The 26,794-nt window shown below is 33.6% G+C and overlaps 2 protein-coding genes across 2 annotated transcripts in view; one reads left to right on the forward strand and one right to left on the reverse strand.

Moving 5' to 3' along the window:
• The window catches only part of barc (RRM1_TatSF1_like and RRM2_TatSF1_like domain-containing protein barc), a 27,452-nt gene extending 1,978 nt beyond the window's left edge, over positions 1–25,474 (reverse strand). The window contains exons 1-4 of the mRNA XM_018549371.1: positions 25,356–25,474; positions 24,315–25,063; positions 5,857–6,023; positions 2,972–3,158 (exon numbers count right to left, since the gene is read on the reverse strand). Of these exons, the coding sequence (XP_018404873.1) occupies positions 2,972–3,158; positions 5,857–6,023; positions 24,315–25,025 (1,065 nt within the window). The 5' untranslated portion in view covers positions 25,026–25,063; positions 25,356–25,474. The remainder of the gene's footprint in view (positions 1–2,971; positions 3,159–5,856; positions 6,024–24,314; positions 25,064–25,355) is intronic.
• Positions 15,504–23,772, forward strand: LOC108781429 (uncharacterized). Its single transcript, XM_018549386.1, is given in 7 exon segments — positions 15,504–15,625; positions 15,627–15,682; positions 15,685–15,720; positions 22,078–22,350; positions 22,424–22,657; positions 22,755–22,962; positions 23,121–23,772. Coding segments are annotated over 7 exon segments (1,158 nt in total). The 3' UTR covers positions 23,350–23,772.
• Positions 25,475–26,794: the final 1,320 nt, after the last annotated feature.

A 26,794-nucleotide genomic window follows, 5' to 3' on the forward strand; every position in this document is an offset into this window, starting at 1 on the left:
CAGCACAGCCACACTGTGGGTCGAATTTTTCGACGTAAACGATGAGCAAAATGTCGGATTCTGGATATTCTTAGAGCAAATAATTCTAGAAACATTTTGAGACCAAAATGATCCCGGCAATTGATTGCTTTAATGTACTTTACTCTTGTTCGCGACCCAGCACAGCCACACTGTGGGTCGAATTTTTCGACGTAAACGGTGAATAAAAAAATAAACTAAATATTATTTATCAAAATGGCAGAATTAATGTGGCGATCGAAAACAATAATGAAATTCTAAAGGTTTTCAAATTTCAGGGAAATTTTGTATTAGTAGGAATTAGAGGAGTTGATTTCAAAACAAGTTTCAAAGAAACATAATTCATAATATTTAAAAAGAGTATAATGGACCATCGCGCGCGTAGCGCGCGCAAGGAATGTGCTAGTGTCAAAAAAAACGTAACAATGTTGAAAATAGAATTAAGAGTAAAAAAAAACTCAATAAAAAGTTTAATTAAAATTTATTACTTCGAGATAAAAATTTACTACTTCACGACGGTTTTGTTGAATACATTATAATTGATAGATTTATAGTTCAACTAATTCTGTTAAGCTGATCAGGACTATGCGACCTTGAATTTCGTTAAAAAGTTAGCACCCCATTTTTAAAAAATTATTAAAAAATGATTATTAAGCACATATGTCATTAAAAATTATAGAGAACTCTTCGTATCGTCAAAAAGAAGCAGGAATTATCATCAGGACTATTGTATCTAAAAATTAATTTTTCAAAAATTTTTAATTTTTTTTTTATTAATCGAATATTTTTTTTACATATCAGGAACTCTAGGCAATCGCAAATTGAAGCTATTAAGCCGCTCAGAACTATTCACCTCAAAATTCGATAAAAAGTTAGCACTCCATTTTTAAGAAATGTAAAAAAAATGTTTATTGAGCGGAACTCTTGTTATTAACTATAGAGAACTCTTCGTCTCGTCAAAAGGAAGTGGGAACTCTAATCAGAACTTCTGAGTACTATAGTTGGGGTGCTAACTTAACATACCCCATTCTTTGATCCACCGCTCTAACAAACCATACTTTACAATAAACACGACAGTAAAGGGATATGATTTACCGAAAACACATTGGCGGTAACACATGTGCCAAGAACGAGAAAAAATGACAACGAGATGTCTATGGTAAATTAGGTGGCAGAACATGAAATTCCACGAGTGGCTTAAGGGCCGATGTCATCATTTCTCTCTGTTTTGTGTACTCAAGAGGAGAAAGACATACACAGTGGAACGAGATTATATTAAGTCTTACAAGAGATTTTTGTTTCATAAAAATTAATCAGAACCAATTCAATAATAGAAAGTCCAGAATCATATATTTTTCGATATATTTTTACGTTGATTTTTTATATTCAAAAATCAAATATTTTATTTATTAAAGTATCTGACTCTTTACAGTATGCAATTTTTTAGAAGACAAAACACGTCTTCGTTAAAAAAATGCAAGGCAAGGATTTAACAACGATTAATTTGTCTGAAAGCAAAGACTCTACCCTTGAAAATGAAAAAATCTTTTAAATACGATAATTTTTCGCAGAGTTGTGTTTATTAAAGAGTTATACTAAATTTTGGTATAATTTTACTTATGCGTTAACTTTATGAACCAATATTTGTATGTGCGCGTACGTACACATGTATGTATGTGTGTGTCATATTAATTAACTTTGTATATAACATCGTTTTCGACATTTTAACACAATGTCAATTACATATACATATACATGTATATATATATAAACTTATATTTTTTTCTCATTTACGGTGCATCTTCATGAATTTTTCAAAATAAAAATTTCATCTTTTGAATAATATCAGAAAAAATAAAATTGCTAAAAAAAATACTAAAATAAGATTTTAATATTAAAATAAGATATATATTATAATATAACAATAATTATAAGCATCTCAATAAAAGAGATACAGATAGTAGCAAAAAGGGGGGGAGGAACATACGTCGCTCGGATGGAATGCGTTTGACATTGAATAGTTTCATGGCTAAGGCTCAAAGACTGGGAGTGTCTTGCCTCTCACCAATTTATGGGGGTTAGGGACTCCCCTTTCGAAGATGTTTCATCATTCACTTATTCCGCGAAATCGAGTCGCTAAAAATACGATGCTTGGAAAAGGACCGATCGGTTACAATTCGAAGGAGAAACAGCGACTTCAAAATAAAGATTTTAAATACAAGTCTACTTAAAATTAAATTCTCGTGACTTCCTGATCTGTAAAGTTAGCACATTTTATTAATATGAAAAAAAAATACTAAGTTTCACAGCAACATTTTTCATAATTTTACAGTTTCTTATAAGTAAAAATAAAAAAATTCCGCACTTTTTATATTAAGAAACCAAAAATTAAATGACGTACTAACTTCATGAATCTAGTATGCACGTGTATTGGAATTTTATTTTTAAATTATATATATTGATAGAATTTGCATAACGGAACTATTGTTAAAAGTAGTAATATTTATCTTTTTCATGTAGTTTAGAAAAGTGTATTACATTCGTAAAATCAATATACCATATTTTCATTTTTGATTTATTAATAAAAAAAATGGAGAACTTTGTTTGAATTTTATAAAGAATGAAACTGTAGAATTATGAAAAGTGTTACTTGTCATTTTCTTTATATTAATAGAATATCGTGCTAACTTCACAAATCCGTGATACTTCCTGGTTTTTAATATTTATGAAATATTATGGTTTTATGTATTGTAAAAAGTAAAATATTAATTTTAACTCTAAGACGTTGAGTGGATTTTCTGAGACATGCAAAAATGTTAAAATTAACATTTTATTTTTCACAGTGTGTGTATGGTATACATATGTAAAATTAAAAAAATATTTAATTATTATTGTAATAATCGTGACATAAAGCTAGTGATATTTGTCTTAAAATAGAGATGGAAAAACTTACGTCATAAATGACAACTTTCCTAACATCGCCACACTTTAGGCACTCGGATCGAATATCCTGCTGATATTCCAAGAGCAGTTGAACTTCCTTGTCAAAATCCTCCGGTGCGAAAAGATTTTTTATAATAACGATCCTTTCACATTTCAGCGGTTCGCCTCGCATACGCTCCGGTCGCCAGTCGAACAATCTGTAAGCAAACGAAGTAAAGGTACAGAATGATGGGAACACACATATGACAATTAAAGTAATATTTACATTCAAATAAGGTATACAGAGTTTACAAGTTATCTTCGTGCCTTAGTACATTGTTAAATACCAATAATCCGGAAAATTGCAGTTTATTTCATCAGAGTAAGAACCTGATATTAACGTTGGCATTTTACACTAATACCGAACAATCATTAATAATCATTTATATTTTTTATATTAAAATTTCTTGTACAAAAGACAGGATTTCGAAATATTTTTAATATTTCATGTCATCTCTTTATACTCATGAAATATTTACTTTTTCATCACTTTCTTTATTTTTATAGTAATTTATTTACTTGGTTCTTTTAATGGTAACAAATATTGGTATTTCTAGTATTAACAATTATATCAAGACACGGAGATAAATGCAAACCGCGGAACTTCTTTGAAGAAAATATCCGTAGAGAAACCTTAAAAGATCAATCGTAAATGTTTCTTCTGAGGATTTAAATCTATATACATATACTCTCATTGATAACTACTTTATTCAAAACTATTAATAAACGATATAAACGGTTTATTTTTAACTATCGTTCTTAATGATAAAGATATCGACGGACTGATAAGATTCCACATCTGCCGATTCTTCGCATGATATCACGTCAGTACCCTGCTATCATTATTGGAAGTGACGTTTCTCAAAGATTAAAGATGCCGACAAACGTCGCTGATACAGCACAAATTGGCGGCACCGAGCCGCATGGTCGAGAATAACTCGTCAAAGCTGTGAGAACAGTCGCAATGATCGATAGATCGTGGTTCACGATTCTCCTTCTTGGAATTACTTGAGAAAATGATGCCGATGAGTAGAATTACCATATCTGAATCATAAGAAAAGAGTGCATATGTATACCTTTTTTAAAATAAAAACGACAATTCGGAAGAAGGAGATATAATTTTTACGCATTAAATATAGGTACTTAATAAAATAAAATTTCTAAAACATAAATTGACAATTCTTATTAATATAACCTATGGAAAATAAATTAAACCGTCCAACTGGATCGTAAATACTCGTATAATTCTGTGTGAATTTATATACTACGTATATATTCATTTAAACTATGCGTCGAAATAATTTTTCGATCCTGAAACGCAAATTCTCTAAATAAACTATCGTAGTAATATCACGAATTAAATTAACAAGCAATTTAACAATAATTACACATTTTAGAACGATCTTAATAATGTTAAATAACACTTGAAAATTTTTTTTAATTTTAATAAAATTTTAATAAACGGTTGATCACAAATTGATCTTAAAAAGAATACGAGTACATTGTACTCTTAAATGGGTAATCCTACCGATGGCGAATGTTATAGTGCAACTAACATAGATTCATGACGAGTGTCGAAAGAGTATGTTGCTGCAAAGATTACTTCCGGCCAGTAAACGTGGGCCCGTGCATTCACCAATAACTGGTTTTCACAAAGTTCAGGGCGTTGACCCTGCGCACGCGACCTACGCCGGATAACAAGAGGATGCTGCTAACGATGAAGGCGACAGAGATTGAGCAATGCAATGAAATATGATGAAGCGAAAAAGTTAAAATCGATGTTAAAGATGAATCATATACAAAAAGCGATAAACATCGGCCGAAAACATTTTCTTTGGAGCCTTATCCTTCTATCATTATAAATTTGCTGTTAAATATTATTATTATTATTTGTTATAATTTTAATTATTAATTATTATTATATACTTTAATCGCATCGTTAAATGTGTACAAAATCATCATTTAAATCGAACATATTTCTTTCTGAATCATTGAGAAATGTCCGATATCACTTTCATCTTTCGCGCGAAACAGTTCACGACACTGAAATACGCACGGGACAAAGTCAATGTCATTCAGTGCAATCGTTATACGCTTCGATTAACGGGTTAAGCCGCTGCAATCTGCAGTGGAAGTGCGCCGTGCCCGTATAATTTTGGGTTGGTCTGTATGCAGACCGACGCGGCGGCGGCGGACTAAATGCGGGTAATCGACGTGCGCAGCTGCCTTTGCCGGAACCGCCAACGCCAAGCAGTCTGGCGGCTGCAAACTCGGAGCCGATGGCTGTGCAATTATAAGAGCCTTTACACACACTGCAACACGTGTTACACAAGGCACGCATCACGGAGATACATGAAGGGTTTTTTTTTCTGAATTATATGGTATCACGTATCATAAAATCACGCGTACAACGCGCTTCGTGATTCGAAGGCATCCTCCTCTCGTGCTGTCTTAAACAAGCCGCGACACGCGTGCATCACGGTGCGTAGAAACCTTAATAAGATGCACACGCGTGGCGGCGGATGCACCGTGGATGAAACGTATCTTGATCCCCCGGGGATACGCCGTCTCGCATGGACGCGAGCGAAAAGAGAGATGAATGGACCGGAGAAACCGAGGAGAAACGTGATCATTCCGATTTTGCAATGCGAATCACCGCGCACGAGTTATTACGGAGCGTCTCGAAAGGAAGTGACATCACGCTTTGAGTCAATGAGCCACGGGGTAAAGGGATATTCAGGAGGAATAGATATTTGTCTTAACATGATTATTTATATATTCAAATGCTAATCGACGTTTACCGTTTCTATAACGCGCCTTTAAGATAATCTATTCGTAAAATGTGTAGAAACTTACTTTTCCTGCATCTTCTTCTGTCGTTCTTTATCCTTTTTTTTTTTCTTCGGTTTCAACGCGGGATCATACTCGCCCTTCATTTGGAACTTTGCTCTCTGAACCGACAATGTTTTGCCCCGAATTTGCGAGCCATCTAAAATTTTCAATGCTAGATCCACCGACTCGACCTAGAACAGATGTTAAATAATCGATGATAAGTTGCAGATTGATTAAAGATCATCCGAGATTCAACGAAAAGCGAATCTCGTGTTGTTCGGAAAATTTTTGCATGTCTTGTACCGAAAGTAATTAACGCAGAACGTAAAAGAGGCGGCGTTAATAGGCTGCAGTTCCTAGTTATTGTGCCAAAGTAATGGAGGGACTATTGTTACCTGACAATGTGTTCGCGATAAAGTTGATGATAAATTCGTAGTAAAAATTGACGATCAATTTAAATACGTTTTACTAGCCGGCTACGCCCACGACAATCACTGTGAGTTTACGTCAACAAAATAAATTCCAACTTACATGCGAAAGGTTTGATTTCGTATGGATTTATGAATTGGGCGTATTTTCGATTCAGTAGTTATTTCATTAAGTAAATCTGTTCTTTTATTGCGTAACCTAATTTTCTAAATAAAATTTATTAATTAAAATTTTCTTGTTTATCTCGAAAAAACCTCGAATATATATAAAAATCACTGTTAGTAAATATATTACGAATATATAAATGTACTTTACTTAAGTTACACAAGTACATTAAATTCAATGTACCTATCTACAATTGAAAAGTTGTACTTGTGCATAGAATTTGGTGTACCTTTTATCAAATTTTATGTGAATGAAATAATGTGAATAAAATCTAATGTTTATTAAATATTTTTAATGTACCTGCTTGAAATTTGCTTTCATTACATGTAAACGTTCTTTTTAAGTGTGTGTGTGTGTGTGTGTGTGTGTGTGTGAGAGAGAGAGAGAGAAAGAGAGAAAGAGATAAAGGCGTTCATTAATATACTAGGGCAAGGCAAGCCATGCAAGAATACAAAAGTGATAAAAGAGAATAAGATGAAAAAAATGGCATGAGATAAAATAAAATAAAATAAAATAATATTTTTAATATTAGATAATGAAAGCAAAAATGAGAGAGAGAGAGAGAGAGAGAGAGCGCGAGAGAGAGAGAGAGAGAGGGGGAGAGAGACGTAAGCTACTTAACATTACTTCAATAATTATTTGAAGACACTTTTAAGAAAAACTTTCTGAGTTTTATTGCGTGAAAAAGAAAAATATTTGACGAAACTTTAGTAGCATATATAAAAGAGGTAAAAAAAAAATTATGACTCAGAAGATTAAAAGAAAGCTAAAATTAAACATAAGTTCCAAACCTAAGCCGGTAACTACAGATTATATCGTCAAAACTAAACTATATTTCTTAACAGCTTCAAAGAAATCCTAAGAAACTCTCGTATATGGATAAGTCGTAAAAACGTAAATAACTTATCGTTTCAATACACACATGTGGACGCTAATATACGTATATATATTTAGATCGTCAACTGTATTCGCAAACATTCTAGGAATTATTTTGAGCTGTTGCTCCATCATTTGCGTTCTGGGCATTAGATGTGTCAGAAAGCGTATAATATTATATATGTATCAGAAATAGCAAAACCATTTCAGAGCGGTAATGGTGTCACGCTTATTTACAAAACCCGTAAAACCTGAGCAGTTTAGCGCCATTTTAACCGTGACTTCATACCATTCATAGACGGATACTATGAATAGAAAATAAGGATTTGCCAACTGTCTCTCGTTTCTCGAAGAAAGGCATGCCAAATGAGAGAACCTTTTATAGCAACGGTATATAAAATCTTATAGAGAAGGAATACTTGATGATATCCGGCAAGACAAAATTCTGCTGGTCTTGAATTCGGTGGTTGAATATCTCGAGACAGTCTGCATAATGCAGCGGCTGGTCCTTGTTTCATATGCATTTGGCGTGATAATACGCGATGAGGCAAACGTGACCAGAATGACGACTATCTAAATATGCACACAGAGCGATGTCGCGACGACGAATGACGTAAGGATCTCCGAGACAAGTCTCCCTTGTAACGATGACCTAAAAAATAGCTTCCCTACTATACACTCGATCTTAAGATCGAGATCGAGCGGAGGCTATTCCGGGAAGTATCCAAAGGCGATCGTAATGATTTACCGTCGCGCGTCGACCCACTTAGGTAAAATTCTCTTAGGTTCAAAATGATCCCCTCCTACTCTACTATTTCTCTACGTGCCTATACCAAACCGCGTTGAAAGTAAGGAATAATTTCAACCATTCGCTTGTGAAATTGCTACAGATAACAGATCGGGAGTTTATGGCTAATTTTATAGCTTATTAATACTTTCGTGGAGAAAGTTACATAGAAAAATACAACAGCTACGAATTTTGGTATTTGTATTAATCATTCACGTAAGAGAGTTCTGGATTCAAGGATACCTTATACGAGGAACAAGAATCAAGTAAACACGCTTTAAGAACCTGCGGACATAAAGGGCCTCGCCGTTCCTTTCATACATCATCCTACAACACCCACGCGCCAGACAACTTCAAGGCTCCATTCTTTTTCTTTTAACACGTCTCGCTTTCGCTTAGCCCTTAGCTGGTGGGACGCGAGCGGAAAGCGACGTGACTGTTGACGTCATCATCTCCGCACGGGACTTGCAAAAGTAATTTAAATGGGAGATCCCCTTTCTCAATTCCTATCGCATGATCTGTCTCACGTCACAAAACCAGTATCATTTCCCGCCGCAATCGTTCTTGTGTGGTTCTGACACATAGGTAAGGCATTTACGCGATGTGTCAAGGAAGTACAAATCACGCAATTCGTATAATAATTATTTTCCTCTATTAAGATCAACTTCTCGGAAATACTTAACTTAAACAAGCATTTTGCTAAACAAGATTAAGGAGGAAAAAGTACACAGCTACCCGTATACGTCGACTAGATAACGCGTGAAATGATAATCTACATGTAGACATAGATCATCGTTGTTCGCGCGTATAAACGCCCAGCAGTGATTAAAATGCTGGTTCTGTGGGTACGCGATTCCAGTCTTTCCAGATCCGTAACTCGGCCGTGGCAGCTACCAATGGGATTCGACTTATTGTCAGGCTCCTCGACCACCCAGACACAGCTCCCGCGGTCATCTCGCAACACGGCCTATGTTAGATCACCGCAATCATAGTATACCCTCGCATCCAGTTCACGTTAAATTACACGTGTTCTCTTCCAGTCGATGTATACGCGTAACACATGTTACAATCATCAATGGCGCGCAGTCACGCGTCTTGGGAAAATATTCTCACATTTTACAGGCAAGACATATTTAAATTCATCGTTGATCTTCCACTTGTTAACACACGTTTACACAGACAGCGTGCATAAATGTTGCAATAAAAGTGTACGCTCGTTAAGGCTTTTCGCTTTTCACGACTGTTCATCTATACGTGCTAATGAGCTTTCTAGTTTCCCCTCCGTGTAGCTACAGCTAACGTACTAAGAATACATAAATTAGACAATTACGTGACTGCTCGAGAGTGTGCTTCCCGATAAGATAAGTTTCTCCAAATATAAACGTCGTGATGTGATTCTTCTTGCATGACTAATACGCGTAACTGATGTAATTGTATGTAATATATCGGTTTAAAAATTTGTAGGATAATTTAATGAAGAATATCACGCTGTATCATAGTGATGCTTAATAGATGCAAAACGCTATGTATGTAGAAGATATCATCTGAAATATCCATTTATCTGCGTATAACGTTGATTAATGACAAACGACAAGATTTCGAGGCGCCATGGATCATCGTTATTGTGAGATGTCGTGTATCTAACATGCTTCGGAACGAACACTGACGTACCCTCTAAGCAACTATAGTTAGCCGACGTCTATTATCATTACTGTACTGGCGCTTGGCCAAATTTCTCACCGAGATGCATTGAATACCGTGGCTACGCACGCGATGTGACAATTCATTAAAACTTTTAAGAACAGATCCGAAAAATATTTTCTTTTTCAGAAATTTTTTCTTAAATAAGGAAGAAATGTGTCCTCATCGATTATCTTTTCTTGCAACTTGTCTCCGTTAACGACACATTACTTTACAGTTCTACATATTTTGCATTCCAATAACCGCCGCAACTTCCGTAAGTAAAGAGACAGGTTGAAGTGCAAGGCTGAGAAACGCATTGAAGAAGGTTCACTCGAGACAGGACAGGTGGAAAGAAGCTAACGACGACGGAAGATGATTTTAAATTCTATTTTGACTAGAGCGTAAAAATTCAATGCATATACATACAGCAATATCTCATTGCTTTCTTAACACATGCTGTTATTTTTACTATTTTTAGACGCAAAAAGAAACGAGGTCTAAATGATAAGGCGTGCTGACGCCTTTTGAGTTGAATTAAACACGGTGCGAAGTGACGAGAACGTGTACATTGCGCGGAACGCTGACTCAACTAAAGGATCACACTGAATTATCATTAGAATGATTGCACGTTGGTGCTACGCCTACGCTATTGACATTTAAGATCGTGGTTGTCCCACTAATTTGCATCGCACAAAATTCCAGGGATGAGTCAGCCAATTACACTCGATGATCGCACATGTAAGTTTCATTACATCGTGACCGATTTACAGTTACGGTGTATAACCGAACGTGTCATCGCAAGAGATGCGTACGCCGAATTTTTAATAATCCAATTTGCCTCATGAAATTACCACGCCAGTCAACAGATCCTTAACTTAAAAAATTGTAACGAGAGTCGCTATGAGAAACTCTTCGAGGTTTTTAATGGAGAGAATCGAATTTAAATCGAAATATTAGACGGCAGATACAAAGAAGACTGTAATTTAAAATCGATAAAGCGTTTCTCATTAGACATGCAACGTTCATTACAGAATAATTTCCTATATACTCTTGTTAGATAATAATATATCGCTGTATCTTACAGCCTGATATCTTGAGTAGTACCAGCCAGCACCATCCGGCTTCCCTTGAGATGTGTATTTTGGGATACATTTCACTTTGCAGATAAATGTCGGGAAGCTGCAGGATGTTTCTCCATCTAACTGTAAGAGTAGAATTTTGATCGACAAGTTACGCTCGAGTTAGAATAAAATAATTTTCCATAATATAATGTGTGTGGATATGCTGCACTTAGTTCAAAAATAGAAGTCTGTTTGCATAGAACGTAGATACTGAGTTATCAAATCACACACAAAGAGTGATTCGTGTGTGATCTCTAAAGTATCATGCATTGAGCCTGACCTTGCAAGTTCTGGCAAGTCATTCATTGAATACTTATTTCTTATCTGATTTCTGTTTTCTAACGAGACGAGCATACCTTCGCCTTTATTGTTTCCCATCGAAACTACAAAGTTTCCGCGACAAAACCCTTTCCATATTAGGCGCAGGGACACTACGCGTTACGAGCGCATATACGCACGGCACATTTTGCGAAACCGGTTTCCGGAATTCCATAAGATCTGAAGTGCGCACGAGCGTGTACGGGTGCGCTCATAAAAATTGTCGTTTTGTCTCTCGTCGTATTTGCGCCGCGGGCGAGCACACCGGCGGCGGCGGCACAATTAAGAACTCTTTAACGCTTCGGTATTTGACTAACGACAAACCTCGCAGAAATTACAGCTTTACAAATTGCTAATTTACACCGGTGAAATTTCTCCGTAACAAAAACGCCTCATGAATGGATATGAGCATCGTCAACGGCGAGACGTCAACCTTTCCTCCGACTCTTGACAAATGAACGATTGAAGATGCTAAATGAAATGTTAATTATCTCTTTTAGCGATCAATAAAAACTAACATTTTTTAAATAAATATTTTCTACGTACGTTGAATATCCTATATGGAAAGAATAAGACTAACTAAATATTTACTAAATGTAAACATATATTTCTATTTGACATGAGAACCATTAATTTGATTTTATTACCATTTTTTATTGAATAAATATTTATTTATTGTAAATAAATGTTTAGAATGTTAGTATTGAAAACAATATTAACATGGAATTGAGTAAATTTTTTTTTAGTGTAGAGATACAGATGTCTGAAAATAATGTTATTGGATCAAAATAATTACGTAGGAATCTTAAGCATAATAAATAATGTCGCAAAAAGTTTTGACATTTCAACAATTACTTTCTACATAATTATTTTGATAGTTCAACAAAATTATTCTTAAATCTATATAGCTGATTGATTTTTTTAGATACTTCAGCAAAGTCGTTCATTGCATGCACCTTTGTAGGATGCAGTTTTAATGATGTATGATCCTTGCTGCTTTAAAAGTATCTTCCTTTTACGGTAAGTGCACATTAAAGAAAAACGCACCCACTTGTAAATCTGGTTGGAAGTCTCAGATCGAGTTCCTGAGGGTTCGATTGCAGTAGTAATAATAGTTTGCTATATGTACACGATTACATTTTGGAAAAGTAATGCATTCCAATTTTTCCGAGATATTATCAAATATTTATCAAGTAATTTCAATTTAACTTTTATAACTTACTACTCTGATCTTTAGAAGGATTTAGAATACACGTAACGTACATTGATAAGTAACCTTGCTTAATATGAAAACTTAATCTAAAATAAAATTACTGCTATTTCATCGTTTATGTTTTTGAATTTTACATATACAATATATGTGTGTGTGTGCGAATACACAATGTATGTGAACACAAAATATTAAAAATGAAATCTAATTTATACAAAAAATATAATAAATGTGTGAAAGTTCAGGAAATTTACGTATTAATTAAGATTATTCAAATGTAGAAAAATGATCTAACTCTTTTAAATGGTTAAGTCTGACGTAATATTCTAATTCTTTAAAATGGCTGATTTGAAGTAACATTACACTGATGTAAACGTCTGTATGGTGACGATGATTCTCAAGCCATAAACATGACCATTGCATCTACATCTCCATAATGCCTGACGTAATATCTAGAATTACTTGAATCTGTCAATCGTACCGTTGTGATTTCAGGTACGCAGTCATCAGCCCACCCCAAATTGCAATTCCGCGAATTGCAGCATTCCCGGTGTACCTTTCAAAGCATCAGGAATGCACAAATGAATCGCCGTCATAGTAGTTTGTACGTAACATTACTCTCATTGTCATCCGCGAAAACACGGTCTGTATTTGTGTGTGATAAAAAATAAAAGAAAAATCGTGCTTTAAAGTCACAGACATACAAAATAGCTTTTAATTCCAACATTAAACGCATAATATTGTGTTAGGGAAAAATTCTTTTTGCTATATGTAAAAAGACCTTCATTTTACAACATCTTCGTTAAAAATAAACGAAATTTATATTTGAAAAGAGGTTTCTAAAGCTTGAAATCTCTACTTGAAAAGGTTACTATATTTTTGAGTTTCTATAAGTTTAGTAATTTTTACATATAAAAAACTATGAGCTAAAAAAGATGAAAAATTTTCTATTCACTTTGTGGATCTTCCACGTGCCCTAAAAAAAATTACAAAAAACATATATGTTAAAGAACTTTTTTCCCCAATCCAATATTTAAGTATAATACATTATTTAAATGTGATTGAACATGCAATATTCAAAAGTTATAATATATTATTATATATATATATATATATAAATCATTATCATCATCTATTATAAGCTTACCGTTATTTATATTTACTGCGTGATACAAGACGTATGCAAAAATAGCTATCTCTCGTACGAAGATGGAGAGAAACGTGGATTTATCTAAATTATGCAACCACGATAGCGACTAAGGGCGTCGTATGGAGTGCATAATAGTTATCACAAATGTGCAGTCCGTGCATTTTTCAAAGATAAAGTAGAACAGACACGGCATTTCTGACATTTGTAATGCGATAGTCAGATTTTCAGAATACATCATACATTTTTCGAGTACCGTACCGTATTTAACACTTTTCATACTAAGCGAAATCTTCCTAAGCGATAAGCCGGTAGGAATAATTAAGCTTAAGATTCGCAAAATCTGATTAGACGGTGGCAAATTACGCTTTTAACCTCGTGATATCTTAGATTTATTTGCTGACATTTCCAACTATTCCTGTTACTACATTATAATCAGCGCCATTTAGACGTTAATCCTCCAAAAGATACTATCGGACAGATAGACGTTAATGCACCCAATTGGCAGGCTGCCACTAAATGTAAACGCTCGTCTGGTGGATCTCATCTCGATGATATTTTAGAAGTGTATATACGCCCAATTTGAGATCGTCACGCTTTCATAGTATTCTCGCACATTGTTAACTATTATACATATACCTATATAAATTAAATTTATCAGTAGCGGATAGCATATTCTCTCATTGCTTAAAATTACAAGTTATATAGTCATTGTAAATAATAACTGACTCTTCGTCTAAATGTAATTCAATAATTAAGTGAAATTATAAGAATCGATAGACAAAAATGTCGAAAGTTATTATAAAATAATTTTTCCATATAGCTTGATTAATTCTATGTCTAAAATTACAAGTTATAATCATTGTAAGTAATAACTGACTTCTGATTTAAACATAATTAAATGATTAAGCGAAATTATAAGTCGATGGGCAAAAATATTGAAAAATATTAATGAATAATTTTTGCATTAATTAATTTCTCTCTATATCATTTCAGATTGTAAGTGCTATAAATAACAAACGACTGTTTCTGCATAATGTTATTTCATGCTGAATGTTCCTTTTTACTCTGTATAATTATTTGATGAAATAATAATAATTCGTTTGTTCTAATTATTCACAGAATCTTTATTGCTGATGAAATGCTCTCGCACACACACACACACACACACAGCATTGAGTGGTCTAAAATCTTCTCTTACTTTGTTGCAAAGTTATACTAATACTTATTCTACGCTCCGTTTTACGATAATGATATTGAATGCAATGTTGAGGCACTTTAGCTTTGTTGGCGCGCAGTTTCTCAAACATTTCGCGAGTATTCGTCGCAGTTCCACTGAGTTCGTTCAACAATTCCTATATCGTTGACGCGTAATTATCGCACGCTCTATGCTTGCTAAGTTCATATAGCCTTGAGTTTTAAGACGGTTTGGTGATTATTATGCAAAACGTGAACAGAAGTCATTAAATCGTACGCGTTCGTATGTACAACGATAAATTCCGCTATTTCGAAATCGTCTTAATCAAGGCAAACGCCAGATATTGAAAGAACGCAGACTTAAGAATACTCTATGGTATTTCTGCATAAAACGGAGATGACAGAAAATTTCTAATGTATAAACTAATATGACAAAAATAATTATATGTATGAATCGCTAGGAAATGTGTTATATTTTACAAGAAAATTATTTCAAAGGTAATTTATAAAATAAACAATATACAGAAGCGCGAATAATTCGCAGCTACTCCATGAATAACTACGCGAAACGCGTACTCACTTTAGACGAAATCGGGGTAAGCCAGACAGATTCTGTGTACGACAGATCCGTAGTTCCTTGGAATCGGGGAAAAGGATCACAGTAGCGTCTGGCGATAGGGAGGCGCGAGAGAATTCCGCTCGTAAGCTCGGAGCGCGCGAAGGTACGCGCCGAGCGGAATGGAAGCGGCGGCTTCAGTCGGCCACGAACCTCCGTCGAAGAACGGTCCCCATCGTCCGGATCGACGAATAGTCTGGGTATATCCTATCGACCGCGATAGAGATACCTTCGATCTCGAAAAAAAAGGGTGCGAAAGTCAATCCTTTTTTTCTCCGTGCGACTCTGAGAATTTACGAAACTGCGATTATCAATATGTGAAATTGGATGCAAGGCGAGGTTCAAGAAACGAGAATGAGGACGATCCTGCATGAGTATTGCGACTTCTATATCGAGTACCTCGGCGAATAAAAGACGTGTGAAGAAGACATGTGGAAGTGTTGGGCCTTGTTTCTGTGTGTCGCAGGTAATTAAATTTAAAGTGCGCAAAGTGGATTAAGCAGATCGCGGACGATCCCAATGAGAGGGACGATCCGGAGTACGGGTGAGTGGGTAAACATACAGAGAGACCTCAGCGCGCGATTAATCTGAGAAGTATAATAGGTAATAGATTATACGTTTTTTTGAAATGTGAATTATAGTAATTAAAAATTTGCCGAATAAAGTATTGCATTAAACAGAAATACCCGCAGATTTACAATGGATACCATATTTGGGAATCATATTGTGTATTGAAACAACGAAATTACAGTAATAAATGATCGTTTAACAGGAGAGGATCAGGATGCGGCCTCCCTCATCAATTATGATTCCCATCATAATAGCACAGAATTCGGTATTATTATATAATTAACCTGTATTCAACCTGCGGTTAATCTATTATCTTACGTAATTTTGCTTGTTGCCGAAATGTGAGCGTATATCAATTAAAAATAATCATCTGAATTATAATAATAAACATAATCAATTATTCAGTTATATTCAGTATTTTTAAATTGTGTGCAATTTAATATCCGTTTTTTATTAACTTATATTATAATAAACAATAAATTTACCGAAAATTTCTTTATAAAAAATTATAATTTTTCGGTAAATTATAATAAATTATTATTTATTTATTACTTAATATAAGTTAATATAAAACGGAATATATATATTAATTTGTACAAATATAACTAAATATATAATTGATTATGTTAACAATAATTCAAACGTAATCATCAACAAATATCTTCGACGTAGAAACACTATTGAGTTGTTTGTATCCATTAGCAGTTACGTGCTTTGCTAATTGGCAGCCTAATGACACTTCCAATATAGATCGGTAGTTACGATAACACAACGTGTAATTGTATGTGCACGAATTTGAAGATTACGTGATAATATCGCCAACAACACGACTAATTTTCTACGTTAACTAAAAAATTAGAAATACAGCAGATATAGAATAAATAAAAATAACTTGGTGCATATATAAATCTATTATATATTATAGAACTATAAGCTAATATTATGTTCTTACAAAGATTTCCTATTCTACGAAAAGTGCTTTGAGATTATTAATTCTATTTAATCTGACGTTGTTTTATTCACATTTTTCTTGAGAAAGTCGACTTTAATGTTCCACTAAAGTTTGATAAAAGCTTGAAGCGAGCCTTAAAGAATGCATACTTTATATAAAACGTATGTGAAATTTCTGCACGTAAGATTAAACGTTGCTTACAGGTGAAATGTTGCGCAGACAGTTTTGGGACGCGCATATTTTACCGTGCATTTTCTGATGGAAACCGCGAATATGTTAACGATCGAAACATATATCCTAGTCCAACAGTCATGTAGTTTCTGAACAGATGTAACGATTTATTTTCGCGAGATTGCATCTAGGCGGAAACGATACCAGCAGAATGGTTACCATCAAATCAGATATGTGGCGAGAATAGTTGTGAATACAACAAACGTAGAGTGCTTACGGTCGTACAAACTGGAAAACTCAAAATTAATCAATGGTATAATCATTATAAAGATATGTATGTCACATTGATCATACAATTTAATAAAACTTTATTGCATAATAAAAATGATGTAATTATTCAACGATTAGTTATAGTCGAATGATCATAATCCTTATGATTTATGACGAATAAAATTTTAGTATTCACCTGAATCAATTAACTCTCTTTGACAACGTGATGAATAAAAATCAAAAGTTAATTGACCAATTACAGGTAATAGCAGTGCATTCGTGAAAGTGACGATAAATTCTGGAAATATGAGAAGAATGTCCACCCAGCGACCGAGGTTTAGCCTTGTGCCATAAACGTTGTATGAATGAAAGTGCAAGTTGTAGGCAGATATACACCATAAATATAATTTCCTGTTGCGACTATCGGTATCAATCGATTAGATGTGCTTAAAAATATTGAATAACTCGCGAAACCTTTCTTTGAAGAATCTAATACAATCGTACAACGCTTTCGATAATGGATGCTGTATAAATGAGTATTATCAACTTCAACTACAATTTTAACTTTAAGGAATTTTTAACTAGCTTTAGAGCACACATTAGATGTTTATACGAGTTTATCGACTATGACCCGTAATATTTGCAATTCATAACTACGTGACAGTATATTTACATGTTCGTGTAAATTCGCTAACAAAAATGACGTTGTACCTATTTGGTATTTTTTCATATATTATGTATTTTTTTTATCTTCAATAAGAACATCAATCATTTAGGAATTCAATATCAATTCTAAACAAAAAACGATTATATATCTATAATTCATCCATAAATAGAAAAAATTCTTTACGTGACTTCCTATATGGTTGAATACTTATGCGAATAAGCTGCCGTTATCTTCCACAGTATTTTCTGCCGCTAACGCAAAAGTTATTTTAGTATCAAGCAGCAGTTCGCGCACCTGTGATAAGAAGTATATATTACAGTAAGGTCCACAAATCAAGAAAAAAATTATTTCTGACACTCATAAATATAATGCTTCTAAGAAAAATAAACTCTGATGAAAGTTTTTTTATTTAATTTTTAAGTAAAATTTGAAACGTAAAAAATCTAATTTCAAACTCGTATCAAATTACATTTTGCAAAAACTAGGAAACTAGAATGAATTTTCACATTAGAGATTTAAATACAGCCTCTCGGAACCTGAATTTCCTGCTGAAATGAAATATGCAACATATGCGCTGCCCATCTCGTTTGTTATGTCTCATATTTTAAAACAAGTCATATATTGCGGCGTCCAAAGCTGCAACAAACTTTTACATAGTTTGCAAATTCACGTGCAACTAAACACGTAGTAAATTCTGGCAAAGGATATTTCGGAAAATTTATAATAAATTACAATGCTCTTAAATAAAAACATTTTATAATAATAATTATTATTATGTTAATCAACTAATTATAATTATTTTAACCAGGATTGAAGCTTTCCTCCGCAAAATTACAAAGCTCGTTCAAATTAATACAAGCGCAATACATACATTCAGTCAATGACTAACTAAAACTGATCACTCTGTAATTAAGAGGCGTGGAACTGTTGACAGTGCTATTGGTTTTTATTATTCGTAGAAACCAGTTCTCGTAGAATTTTGATGTGTAAATTTTATGTGTAAATGTGCATTTGACCACTTCGAACAGGTTTTCAGTCCAATCGCTTTAATATGCACTTCAGGCATTAACTAATCGATTAACCATCTGATACTGATCCTTTTACATCTGCGGTCTATATATCATATTTGTACATACGTATAGAGTTTGATATCAAAATTCTACTGTCAGCGATTAAATATCCATTCAAAAACTACTACATAACATAAATTTAAAACTATATTTAGAATAAATAAAATATTATTTGCGCTTCTAGCAATTTAAATAATGATTTTGTCAAAAAAGTGCACAAAATCGTAATTTCACGGAATAGAAAATGTCGAATGCGCTATCATACGTTCAATCCTGACTTGCAAAAGTAAGCAGTTTTAATGTGTTATTTTTATGGGTGTTTCGTAATTTCACGTTAGCCTATTTCTTCTTTTTGCTCATTACGAAGGTAATAAAAAAACAGAAAAAAGAATACGCAACTAAAATTGCTTTCCAATTCAATAACCTCGCGTCATTTATTATCGAGGTCAAAACTGATATCGTGATATTAAACGATTACGTTATTCCGATTTGAGCAGATTTACGATTTAGTAAAAGGCTATTACAGGCCTAATATCCTTTTTCTATTTATTTCAATTTGTTTACCTCATCGATTTATCCACGCTAGAAATTGCTCTGTGAGTTAGATATCTACGAGTTTGATAGAAGCGTTTGATTCTTCCACATGTATAATTGTCGTGCGAACAAGAATGTGTTTTCCATATTGGAAGCCTGCGGGCGGAAAGGTTAAATCTCTGGTATTTATTAACAGTCATACGATACTAGTTGTGTATCATAAATGGAATTTATGTGACATGCGCGCCACAAGGTTTGTCTACGCGACGATGACTCACGGAGATGGATCTTTGAGTAATTAATTGGACACATATGAGAAATAATCATTTCCAACGTATCACACCGTTTATATAAATTTTCGTAACAGTTACATTAATTTGTAATAAACGTTGGCACACACCTGTTGGATAAACCCTTCCACTACAATCTTTCGTAGAATTAAATCGCGAATTATACATCCTCTTCTCGAAGTTGTTAAACCTTCTGAGATACGAAAATTACAAGATTCTTAAAATCTCTTGAATCATTTGTATTTTAAATCTTTGTTAATGCATTTTCAATCTGGCATTTCAATTATAGATAACTATTGTTTGGTGCCTATTGTATGCGTACATCAATATATCGCATATCGTTATCGTAGAAAGCTGCTCTATTTATGCCGGTCTGTTTCATCCGAAGGATCTGTCACGCCTTAAACATTTCAATCGATCGAATCAATCGAATCTTTCGCAGGTAAATCGTTAAAATTGTAATGAATAAAGTTGATTTTTTTCCTTAATAAAAGTCGAATATAATGTGCTTCTTTCCCTTTTTTTTCTTGCCAGATAAGTAAAGTCTACAATGTCGCGTAAATATACACCTGAGACGAATACATATGAATACAAAGATAAAATTCATGATTTATAAGTTTACAGAAGTCGCACAATGAAACGCGGGTGTGTCTTCGAAATAGGACATTTACATTTTAATGATAAACCAGAGAACACTGCGAATCTGATGTCATACGAGGCGGAGGATTAAATAACCTATTTTACGAAACAATGCTCAACAATTTAATGATCGATAATGCTCGTATGTCTCGACTATGCAATGGTGTGGCGCCTAGTCACGCTTGAACCGCAGACGGCATTACATAATGTTTAAATTCCGTTCAAGGCCACGAAACAAAAATGTATTCACTTGGAACACATGAATTATGTGCATAAATTATGCAAGTAAAAAAAAAGATAAAAATATGCATTTCAAAGTAGTGAGATTTATCAAAATATAAAATTCGTGCCAAAATATAACTGTTGAAAATTACTGATTCAAGAAAATTTCAAAAATCGAATACATCTTCGTGAAGTTAGTTATATCTTATTTCTAGTATTTCAATATAATTTACAAATTGCTGGCTCTCTTCTTCAAAAAAATTCTAAAGTTTCTAATATATTTTAAAAAGAATTCTGACCACTAAAAAGTAAGATCGTAAATACTCGGTGTTTCAGGAGCTCTAAACTTCAGAGGACGGTAGATCTCACAAAAGATTTTTTTTAAGGAACCTGTATTGTCCGATGCATTTATAAGGAGCTACATGGTCCGGTCGCACGCACGTGATGTCTGACAATACTAGTTCACGTCCTTTGCTTTTGCAAAAAGAGATAAAAAGCAAGAACGTGGACTAGTATTGTCACGCATAATATGCTGCCGTACGATCGATTGCGTACCTTACAGCCGATCCAAACAAGGACACGTAGCTTCTTAAAAATATGTTGGATAAAACGGGTTTCTTAACAAAAGTTAAAAAGGATTAAGTTGATTCTTTCGGTAAAAAATGTACCGTCTCCTGAAGTTTATCCCAAGAGATCCTTGTATATATGTAACACCAACTTGTATATAATACCAATTTTTATATAGCGCCAACTTGTCATCTTTATCATGAAAAAATTGATCACTTTTTGCCTTTAATTTGAATCGATTGAATGAAGCTATATAAAATTGGAATTATCGTAAGTAAATTAATTCAGCAATGTTTTCATCGATTTAATCGATGGAACTCTTTCTGAAACTAATGAGAACTCTAGAACTCTTTAGGAGCAACCAGAACTCCGCTTATTTTTTCCAAAAATGTTCAACACCCACCATTAATCGAGACCCAAGTTTCCTTTTTATTCCACTCATACGTAAAAAAATCCAAAAAAGTAAAAATTGACGAAAAAATATAAATTCATTTTCGGAGCAGCTTATAGCAAACTTTGACTCCGATCTTCTAATGAATATCAAATTTTCCGAACGAATGGCACTCATTTTAGTTAATAAGAGGCAGGACACTATAATTTCTAACCGTTACTTTTTTTTCAAAACTAATTAGACCGAGTAATTTTCCTTATAAAATATAGTTCTGAATACCCAAAAAAATGAAACTTTTACAATTTGACGAAATATGATGAAATTATTCATACGTGACTTATTTTTTCTTTTAGGTTTATCCTCGGCCGTTTTGGAAGCGCCAAACTTTGATATTAGTCCTTTGACTAATCAATCCATAACGTTGCGACAGCATGAACCCGTGAGAAGATTCGCATGCCCCGTGGGATTCTTCCGACTGAAACGATTCTGTTATTATCTGAGCGCCGGTACGGCACCATGGAGAGAGGCGCACTTTCATTGCAAGGACAGAAATGCCACTTTAGCAATATTGGACAGAAACGGAAAAGACAAGATGCTGAGGAAATACCTAATGGGGGATCAATTTAGTGAGTACAAGCTATTCTTTCTCTGTCTAATTGTTACATCATTCAATTTTTACCTAAATTTATAAATCAACAGCAAAATTGGAGCGATGGATCGGAGGAATTTTCAACTGGCAACAAATGGCTTGGGAATGGGGTGTAACAGGTGAAAAGATGGTTTTCCAGAGCTTCGGGAAAATGGAACCCGGGAGATCCAAGAAGTATGCATGGCACTGTATCATAATGGATCCCGTCTTGAAATATAAGTGGAGTGCAAGGAGTTGTATGGAACGGAAGCATTATATATGCGAAGTACCCGCCGGCCGTTTAGGTGAGAAACGTATTCGAAATATTCAGTAGAAAAAGCTTTCATAACTTTACTGATATAAATGTAACGAATTTTATCTACGATATTTTGGCTTTTTCAGCCAGAAGACGCAAGAAGTCTCAAGACCCCTTCGCGCCGCAAAACCAAAGATTAAAGCCTAGAAAAAAGGGCAAAAAGTACTCAGATGAACAGAGGAAACCAGATGAAAGAAAGAAGAATCGAGCAAATTCGAGAAGAAATTGGTTAGATCAAGGAGAGAGTCAACAATGGGCTCATGGTGTCAAACTAGGATCGCGACCACCTTCTAAGTATTAACACCTTCATATTAAACTATATTTAATATAAAATATGTCTTGAAAATTTTTAAGAAAACACATAAAAAGTATATAAACAATTTTAAGAATATATACACTTAGCTATTAAAATTTTCTGTAATTGATAATTTTCTTACAATAATTTTTGACAGCGTGAAGATGATGCCCAGAGAGCGCACACGACATCATTCAAATAGAACCCGTGTGCAATCAACTGTACCAAGAGTTGCCCAAGTATTACCACAAGGACGAGAATATGGCGCATTTTTAGCCAACGGATACCATCAATCTCAGAATCTAGCAGATATGAACAACGTTCTTTCGCAGTTCCATAATAAAATAAATGACTTCGCGCGGGAGGAGATTTTATTGAAGCCGTGAAAGAAAAATTTGAATCACTATATCAATAATTATAATTATATAATTGCAGCTTTATTACTGTTCCGTTACATAATGTACGCATCTAAAAAAACCCACTTGAAAGATAAACTTTCATTACAACGACACTGTTAAACTGCCAGCGTTATTTTATTATAATTTATATTATTTGTGGCTGTTATTGTAAAAATTAATTTTGCAAACCATGAAAAGTTAGCACAATTAAAGCTAATCTCGAAATATTCCTTGAGATTCCTCTGTCCAAATATTGAATAATCTGAACATTCTAAATAGAAGAACTATTGAGATGTACTAATTATTGAGATGTTGTAGTCAGAATATTGTAGACATCGCACTCGATACTGTTACTGACATCCAAATATTCTCAGTGTGTACTTATCTATTATATATTGTAATATCATTACCGTAAATTAATCATTGTCTCTCTATATTTTTTCTAGTTCACAGTGATTATTTTACTGAACAATATCTCGCACGATTGAAATGTAATGCCCGAATAATTTATGTACTGACTTAAAAATCTTACATTGTCGATGCTTGTTACTATATCGCGAGGAAAATGCGAATTGAATAAGTAATTATAACTATCACTTAGTAATTAATTAAATTATATTATGGCGATATTCATTTATGCTAATCATAGTGCATAATTTTTATAAATGAATTGCAGTCAGATAGTTAGTTAAAAAGTAAAACGAAACTCTTCAAGAGATATCTTTATTTTTTGATCCATTCTTGTGTTCGTTATTTTTTTCATTGCTTTGTCTGTAAATATATCAACATAGATATCGATATACTCTCGATATATTCTGTATTTAACGATGTATAATAAAATACTGATATATCCATTTTTATGATGCAACATTACCAACGACATTAAAAGCACAAATTGAGGACAAATTCTGTCAACGTATATATAAATTAAATCATAAGACATACATTCTTACCTTGATATAGGTGCAAAGAGCATCCCCTTTTGGTTCTCCATTGCCGTCTTTGTATAGTTTGATCTTATCTTTTCCTCTTTCGTCTCTTGCTATGAGGCCACACTTGGTGAAGAGTTGGGTGAGTTCTTCTATGGTAATATCCAAAGGTAGGCCAGATACATAGATAGCGGTGTTATGAGCCTCGTCGACTTCAAACCAAGTCGGTGGTTCTTGAGCTTTCCGTTTGGCTTCTACTCTTCTCTGCTCCTTTTCTTCTTTGCTTTTCTGAACAGGCTGAGGCTGCTTTGGCTCTGGAGATTCTGGTTGTGGTGTATCCGTATTCGTAAAGCCATAACTCATCTGATACTTAGCCATGAAATCCTCATCAACTTTCGGAAACCAGGCATTTTTTTCTTTATCCCAGAAGTATACACTGCCATCATTTGGATCTGTATAAGTATGTGTATCATTCTCAAAGCCAAAAGCTTCAGCTGCATCAGTTTCAGGACCAGATTCTTTCTTCTTTTCCGTTTCAGAATTTTTCTTACTGTTGGAGCTCACTTTATCATCTTCTTTCACAATCCATTTATTATTCTCTTGATCAAATTTATAAGTAATATTCGTCGCCTTATCAGTATAGATATACGTTTGTCCATCAAATTCATAATTCTTCATAAGATCATCCTGTTTTTCTGGTTCCATATTTTCTGTGACTGATGGTGCATCAGCCATCTTCAATGTCACATTAGCTTAGCTTCTAAACGACAAACCTTAAATACAGAAAAACAGAATATAAAAAACTAGTGACAGTATTATAATGACAATAAACACAACATAAACATACAAAAAAAATATCAGTTTAAAGATTATACAACATTTTTTGAGATAATATCTCGTGCTTTCGTTCTTAGTAGCTTAGTCTGATGTAGCTTATCAATATTTTAAACATTATACGCAGCAAATTAATCATATGCCATTCAAAATACGAAGTAGCGTGTAGAACATTAGAGAAACAAGGTTAGAAACGTGATAAGAACTGACAGTGGAAAGATTCTCTCGTACCTACTAATATTTCTCGCACCAGCAAATTCCACGATAATCGTTGCACTAATTAATAAGTAATTCGCGAACTTACGATAATAAACACTGAAAATAATTCAATTTTATCAAGCAATTGATAGAAAGCCAGCCTACGTGACCAACACGCGATATACATCGAACGACGCGACTGCGACAGCTGCCGCAGTCACGTGATGCCAGCGCTACCTATACGTCAAACGCGACATTAACAATAAAAATTTAATGAGACGCCTGAATCGATATGACTATTAAAGACAGCCGACTTTGCAGACATTAAAACTTATTAATAATATTTTGATTTTTATTTAAAACTATATGATTTTAATGTTATTATCTGAGTTTGATTATATATGCATATTAAAAATCGCAAATATGTATCAATTATCGGTAATGTCAATGTTCTTCTATTATCCCCGGCCTCCGAAAATATATCATTGATATTCACAAAAATTTGTCCATGGCCGACTACTGTGAAACGTTTTAAAAACCTCGTTAAAATAAATATGTCGCTATAAATCTCTTTATCAAAAATGTCAAACAATTTAATTTATTTTTCTATTACGCTGGCAAATTTACATTATTCTTGTTAAATATTTATATTTTTCCTAGCAAGCATCAAGTTTCATATTTCGTATCATTATAGTTGTAATTTTTCACTCAACAATATACTGTAATGTCTGTAATATAAGACACACATGTTGTTATATGTATATTATATTGTTAAATGGAAAATTGCATCCAAGTAGCAGACCAATATTATTTGTCATTATTTTGTTATTATTTTTCGTAAAAATAAAGATAAATAACACGTAAAAAAATGTTGCTGCGTCGGCTAAAATTATCGCTGTTTTTTTGTATATGATAAAAAATCATACGCATAGAATTTATAGCAAAAATCTAAATTGTATATATCCGTCATCTATATGATTAGATGGAAAACATATCCAATATCACAGTACTTGCTAGAAATATATAATATCTATTTTAGCAGACTTTTTGTATCTAGATAATTTTCGCTATAGTTTCAAGATCATTGTTTTGAGTGAACATCAACTTGTCATATGGAAACTAACAAGATACGTTACATAATTTAGTATTTGCTAGATTAAGTATTCATTTGTTTTTATACAAGTTATTTTTGGTTCCTTATGATTCATTAATATCTCAAATTAACATAAATCAAATGGATCCTATATCTTTTTACAAAAAGATATTGAGTATTTATTTTTTTTATACAAGATATATTAATTTGACTTTTTCGCATTAATTAGTGCTTTTAATCAACAAATAAATCTTATGCAGATCCAGTGTCAATAACCGTGTTACAAATTTTGACGTCAATTCTGGAGAATCAGAAGAATTAAAACTGCCCGACAAAATTGGCCATTTTCGAGACCGTCAAAAATTGCTCCCGTTCTTTA

Source organism: Cyphomyrmex costatus, unplaced genomic scaffold (genome assembly GCF_001594065.2).
Source record: "Cyphomyrmex costatus isolate MS0001 unplaced genomic scaffold, Ccosl1.0 scaffold815, whole genome shotgun sequence".
Lineage (NCBI taxonomy): Eukaryota > Metazoa > Arthropoda > Insecta > Hymenoptera > Formicidae > Cyphomyrmex > Cyphomyrmex costatus.